The sequence below is a fragment of the Rhineura floridana genome, chromosome 2 (genome assembly GCF_030035675.1).
Source record: "Rhineura floridana isolate rRhiFlo1 chromosome 2, rRhiFlo1.hap2, whole genome shotgun sequence".
In the NCBI taxonomy this organism is placed as follows: domain Eukaryota; kingdom Metazoa; phylum Chordata; class Lepidosauria; order Squamata; family Rhineuridae; genus Rhineura; species Rhineura floridana.
In genome coordinates, this window is record NC_084481.1 from 91703693 (window position 1) to 91710684 (window position 6992).

At 38.1% G+C, this 6992-nt stretch overlaps 1 protein-coding gene across 3 annotated transcripts in view; it reads right to left on the reverse strand.

Moving 5' to 3' along the window:
• Positions 1-6992, reverse strand: part of USP37 (ubiquitin specific peptidase 37) — a 51997-nt gene that overhangs the window by 43871 nt on the left and 1134 nt on the right. For 2 of the 3 annotated variants that reach the window (XM_061609289.1, XM_061609287.1), the window contains exons 2-4: positions 4274-4485; positions 2310-2478; positions 2061-2161 (exon numbers count right to left, since the gene is read on the reverse strand). In XM_061609289.1, the coding sequence (XP_061465273.1) occupies positions 2061-2161; positions 2310-2478; positions 4274-4429 (426 nt within the window). In that variant the 5' untranslated portion in view covers positions 4430-4485. The remainder of the gene's footprint in view (positions 1-2060; positions 2162-2309; positions 2479-4273; positions 4486-6992) is intronic. The other variant, XM_061609288.1, reaches the window with a different exon arrangement.

The following is a 6992-nucleotide window of genomic DNA, read 5'->3' on the forward strand; positions in this document are numbered from 1 at the left end:
GGTATCTGCAAAGCTCTCCTTCAACACCACATTTCAAATGAGTTGATTTTTCTCTTATCCAGTTTTTTCACTGTCCAACTTCCACATCCATACACAGAGATCGGGAATACTATGGTCTGAATGATCCTGACTTTGGTGTTCAGTGACATATCTTTGCATCTGACGATCTTTTCTAGTTCTCTCATAGCTGCCCTCCTCAGTCCTAACCTTCTTCTGATTTCTTGACTACTGTCTCCATTTTGGTTGATGTTGCACCAAGGTATTGATAATCCTTGACAAGTTCGATGTCACTGACAACAGAAAAACACTTTAAGGGAAATTTAATGGAATTTAATTTAATGATGAGGCTTGTTCTGGATCCCCACAATAGTCTGAAGTTTCCATGACAGCCGCAATGAATGGCCAGAGGATGAAGAGCAGTTGTCCCCCTAAGGAAGCCTTTCAGATGAGAATGGTGTAAGAGGGTACACACTTACATGGGTCCCAAATGTTACTATGTGCTGTGGCTTGCATTTTTAAGAGTATTTAGACCAACACCTTGATACAGATGTGGGTCAGGTCAGAAAAGCCAGCATCATCACATGAATACCAGTGGTGTGCACAGACCACAAGACTCAGTTCAGACCATGATATGGCACTTCAAAAAAGAGACCAATTTAGTCTGAACTAATTGGGAGGCTATCCAATTTGGCCTAAAGTCCAAATCCTGATTTGGAAAAAACCCAAGTGTCATGCCTCCCCACTCACTATTACAGAGAAATCAAAAGCAGCTTAACTTTTTTTTCTTTTTGACAAACCTGAATGAACAGAGGGCAGACCTACAGACTTGACTCTTGTGCCATGGTATGGTGCAGATCCTCTAGAACGTAGTGGGGCATTTCAGCCAAAGTACCCTGAACTTTTGATCAAGACAAGACAAGAATTGGACAGGACCTCATCTCAAAGTGGAGAAGGAAATTCAATTAAGCCCTGCATCTGGAGACCATTGGGTGGAGCAACCCTTCACAAGATGTCCTCCCACTCCACGAAAGAACTTAAGTAAACAAATCTATAATAAAATTGTTGCCTAGTCACTTAGTCCTTGAACAGAGTTATGTTTCACCTGTAACTGTTTGGTCAGTTCTGGTTAACTTGTACCCACCTCACAACTTTGCTTTCTAATTTACCTTTAATATGCTCATTTTGCCTATGCTTCTCGGCTAAAACAGATTTGTACTAAAATAAATCCATAGTGATGATTAATCTAAACCTAAATCTGTAGAACTGCTCTTCAAAGGCCTAACTATATCCCTTCATAGATCGGCAGTCTCTACTAACTCAAAAGCAGAGTCTGTATTTTTTTAAATTACTGGTCTGTAAGTTGCTCTTGGAGCCTTTTTGGCTGAAGAGCACAGTAAAAATGTTATAAATAAGCAAAATAAAGGCTGTATAACCTAGGGTAAAATTTGTAACATCACGCATGCAGAAGACCTGCCTCAAGAAAATTTCCTAAGGGTATAACATGGTAGTATAAGGGCCTCAGATCAGAAGCTGTTAGCAGGCCTGAGGGTTAAGGTTGGCTCTGTGATCCTACTATATTAGTCCCAATAGAATCCAATTCCCTGCTGGTGAGTACTTCCCTAAAGCAATTTATTCCAAAGAGGAATATCTGCTTCTGAGGGTAGGAGTTTCCCAAGCTGCTTGTCTACCTGCAGGAAGAAAGAACAGAGGCTTCTCTTCTGCTCCATTCCATTATTGCCATCTGGAGGAGCATGTGTAAACATGAATATGTGAATATTTATTTGGGGGACTGACCCTTGGCCAGTTTAAATTAACAATGGAGCCCTAGAGATCAAACACATCCCCCCACAGCTGATTTGTGAGACATACATAGCACTGTCCTCTAACCCAAAATGAGGGGGATCGCCTAATAACATAGCACTACTCCTTCCTTCTGTTTGAATTAAGGCTTGAGGACACATCACTGTAATACTCCGAACTGCTGTACCATAATGTTTATTGTACACAGATAAGAGCAAACGAGCATAGGGAAAGGAAGTGAAGGAAATGGTTTAAAATACCTGGTTTTCAATGTATGAGAATTGCCTGTTAGAATCCTTCTGTGTGGTTCTATTGCCCAGAACACATCCAAAACTGCCTGACCCTTGGGAGGATTTTACAGCTGAAAGGGAAAAAAATTAAGTTTGTCTACAAGTTTTAGTAACATATTTTCTCTTCTTACTGTAGAATCACTGCTTTTATTCTGAGTATTATTACCAGCTCTCCCCACCACCAACAACAAAGAAAAAAAATCTATGGTTAACACTAACCTGCATGAACCCTGTTTTGAACAGCCTCCAGATACAGCTTCATTTCATCTGCATCTTTGGGTGGTATTTTATCCACAGTCAGAAAACTAGAATCTTTTAGTGTTATCATCAAGCAACACAGTTTCCCTCTACTTGGTCGCACAACCACATTTTTTATATTATGGTTTAGCTAGGGGGGGAAAAAAGGAGATCATGTGGATAGTTTAAGGAAAAGCTACATTCAAGAAGGTTTTTCCTCCTCCCCAGAGTAAGAAAAAATGCATTTAAATATGCTTCCCACTGACACATACTATGTCTGTTCATTTAACTCCACACATGTCAAGATATAACCTATAACCATACTGTAGGTGATATCCAACCACCAATGTGGGTTTTCCAGAAAAAATTGAATTAGACAATTTTCCGATGCAAATTAGAGTAATTTGTCTAGGGTAATTCACACTGGAAAAATTCTGGGGCCCTGGAGCAAGAATGGAGAACCTGTGGCCTCCAGTGATTTTTAGACTCCAACTCACATCAGCTCCAGCCAGCATGGCCAATGGTCAGGGATTATGGAAGCTGTAATCCAAAACATACAGAGGCCATGGATTCCCTATTCCTGCCCTGCAGAGTGATTTTATTTAGCATGGTTATGTTACTTATAGTTAGTATTAAATAAAGATCAAAACTCTGAAAATGCCAACTGATATGGTATTCGCAAATAGCATCCATTCATTGTTACTCATGAATTTATGAAAGGGAAACACTTCTGCAAAAGAATAAAGCACTGGAAATGTTCCTGATCCCCATCACCATATACAAAAATATCATACTCAGAAATAAATAGATTTAAGTTTCTGATGTCCACTGATTTCAGGGGTCTAATCCAAGAATGATCAACATTGGATACCACCCTGTGATGTCTCATCACAATCAAGTGCTACTGAAGTAGATGAACCATCACTGGATAACTGAGCAACAGTTATGAATGTCTGGCATACATGGCTTGGAAACGTAAGGTTAGGTTTTCCTTCTTCACTCCTAGCATGCCACCCCCACAAAAAAACCCTCAAGTCCTACTCAGTACATTTTAAAGAACAATTCCCAACTTCGTATCTTTGCATTCTTGTCACATTTACATGCAAACATTTGGGATATTGATTATAAAAAAGAACAAACTAAAGGAACATTTTTAGTTTCCATTTATAAAAGTCTTTCAAACTATAATAAATCTTGCATTAGCCTGTAAAATTACTTCCCAAAGAATCCAGTAATTTTGGATATCTTTCCAGACTAGAATGGATATAAATGTTGCAAATAGAAGAAAAGGGAGGAGCTGTACATTGGTAGATGAGACAGACATACAGCAAAATCCTATGCATGTTAATTCACAAGTCCTACTGTGGCCATTGGGGCTTACTCTCAGGTTAGTGTGATAGGACAGCAGCCTTTGATACAAAATCCACATACATTCTGCCAATATGAACAGAAGCTAATTATGGAGAAAGTATATACTGTATAAAGGAATGAAAATCTATCAATAAATCTACAATAAGAATTTTCAATACTACTACTAGGAGAAAACCAAACAAACAACAGATAAACACTTCTTTATCATCAGTGCAATCATTCAGAATAGCATCCTAATACTTAAAATATTTTATTTGAAATACATTTTGAGCGCCTCTTGGTCTTGGGGCCACAAAGAATATTTATATTCTAAACAAATAATAAAATGTCTAGGTTTTATTTTCTCCCAATGTTTAAAGCATTTAAAAATGTCTTCCTTGCTGTACGAGTACACTGTACACCTGAATAATTCACAGTACAGTATAATAGGATCAGTGTTCTGGAAAGGAGAAACAAGAATAAGTCTCTGAGGAAAGTTCAAATGACAGCTAAATGGACTTGGAAAGGACAGCTGTTCACAGACACAAAACTTGTGTATTACTTCAAAACAAAAAGCCTTTGAAATTCTGAGATACCTGAAATATCTTTGAAATTCCTCCAGCATTGTAGTAAACTGACAGAGTTACTCTGCTGTCCTTATCAACAACTTCAAATGTCCCTTCTTTCCATTTTGTTGTCCCAGTATGTATGCTGCGCATGCGAATAGGCCCACATAGCTTCAGCGAAGTCATGTTTTCATACAACTGGTTTATGAAAATAACAAACCTTGTTTTAAAACACACAAAGCCTGTTTTAAAAAGAAAGTCAGAAAGTTAGCAGCTTCTCAGTAAATACCTTCACAAGCAAGAGACTATTTAAAATAAAAACAGTTTTTATTATTATTTTACAGATTTTTACTCCATCTTTCAGGGTATATCGCCAAGGTAAACAAACTCTTTTCAACATATGAATGCCTGCCTCCCAAAGGTTATTAAATCTGCTCAATGTCACTTATCTCTTTAAAAAAATCAAAGTAGGTAGTTCAGAACAGATATCACAATATCTAACAGAGCAAGGAATTAAACTTGATATGCTTTTAAATATGCTAGCACCACTCAAATTTTAGCCACTGCTGAATTTGATGGGAAGGGCATAAGAACCTACATGTTTCTAAGGAAGCTTGGGAACTCTTCCAGTTTCAAAATGTAATTATACAAACTCAAGAGGCTACTTGAATTAGTTTGTTTCCTAAACAGAAATTAATTTTAATGAAATCCCTAATGTTATTCATTCCCTCCCACCCCAAACTTTATATACTGCCATAAATCACAAGTTCAGGAAGGCCAAAGAAGGGAAAGGGAATTATAATTTTTATTCACTGCAAAATATAGCATATAGCAAAATATAGCATAATAGGATTCTAACTTCTGACTAAAATGAGGCACAAACCACAGAAATAATGAGAAGGAAGTGACATAAGAGTATATCTTAATTGTCAACACTGAGGCAAGAACATATCCAGAAATCTTTAATAAATTAAATATTATAAGACCACATCTTAAAATTAATTCCTACTGTGTCACAAGCTAGAAGTTAAAGGGGAAAAGTGCATTACAATAGATATTTGTACAGGGTGTTAATGAAACACTTGGACTAAAATAAATTGAGATAACTTGTAAAATTGATTTTACATATAAAGTAAGAGAACTGGGCATAATCCAGTGTTAGTGTTAGTCATACTCAGGATAGGTCCAACGAAATAAATGGACTTAAGTCAATTGATTTCAATGGCTCTACTCTGAGTATGCCTAACATTGGATATCATCAACTGTATTTGAACCAGACTGTTATTCTGTTTTAATGGAATGCTTACACTAGCTTGTTTCTTTAAATTAGGGTTGGGAACCTTTCCCAGCCAAAGAGCCATATCACCTTCTGGGGGCTGTATGCCAGTGGTGCGCAGGGCAGACACAAAGGTGTTCATGCTTAAAGGCAAAGGTGGGGCAAGCAACAAGTGTACATTTAATCTTTGTACAGTAGGTCAGTTTCTACACATATACATACTTTTCTCTATTTTCCATCCAGCAAGCAAAAGGAAGTGGGAGGAATTACCAGAATTCAAGGACGCACAGCAGTCAAGCAAAAACACTCAAAGAGACTGTAAAGCAGGGCCACCAAGGAGTGTGGCCTCAGGAGAGGGTGTGTGGCCTGGGAGAGTCCCAAGAGGCTTGGAGAGCCACATTCGACCTGCACAGGCCTGCAGTTCCCCAGCCCTGCCTTAAATCAAGGCCCTCCAAATATTGCTGGACTACAGCCCCCATCATCTCTGTCCACTGGCCATACTGACTGGGGCTGTTGGGAACTGAAGACCAACACCACCTAGAGCAGCACAACTCCCCACCACAGACTAAATAAAAAGCGCAATGCAGGGGTAGGAAAACTATTTCTAGCTCTCTAAGCATGAGAATTAAATGTTTTACCATCAACCTCATAATGGATGAAAAAGCAATCAAGAGCTTTGTTGCACTTTAACAAAGTAGCCAAGAGCCTACTTATAACATGCATAACGCTAGACTTTTATCAAAGCAATCTAGTTTCACTATCTTTCTTTAATTTTAACTTTAACAGACTGATTCTAAATAGAGTTAAGATGCATCTAAACCACTAGTTTCAATGGGTTAAGTATGCTTAACTCTGCACAGAATCAGCCTAAAAAAGTGCTCTGAATAAAAGGTTTTATTGGGTCACACTGCACTTAAACACTCTTTGCAAAAAGCAGACACCAGATGCTCAGACCACCACTTTTCCTTCTACATCAATAAGAATAATATATTTAGAACGTAAACATAGCGTTCCAGTCCATGAGACAAAAGAGATAATGACATTTTCAGTCAAGCCCATTTCCACAAAACATGTACCACTGGTTCTGTACAGATTGCAGTCTACAACTCTTTAGGGAAAACAATGTGCTTGTAAGGACAACTGTGAAGAATGCTGAGCAGATTTTAAACACATGCATCATCTCTGCAAAAGTACAAGTTTAAAGGCAAAGACAGAAATGCCATTTGATAATGAAAGACATGGAAGACCCATAATGGTGATATCTGCCCATAAATATTAACTCATCAACCCCTCTCTCCTGTTCTGTTGCATTTGTAAAAACTTTCACTGTAAAGCCAGCAGGAACAGAAGTCCCCTTCAGACTGTTCAGCACCTACTACACTGACTTAGGAAGTGGCTGTTACTGTTGCAAGCAAATTTCTGATTGGAAGAACAAAGTTAAAACCAGCAAGTCTAAATCTCAGAAGGAAAATG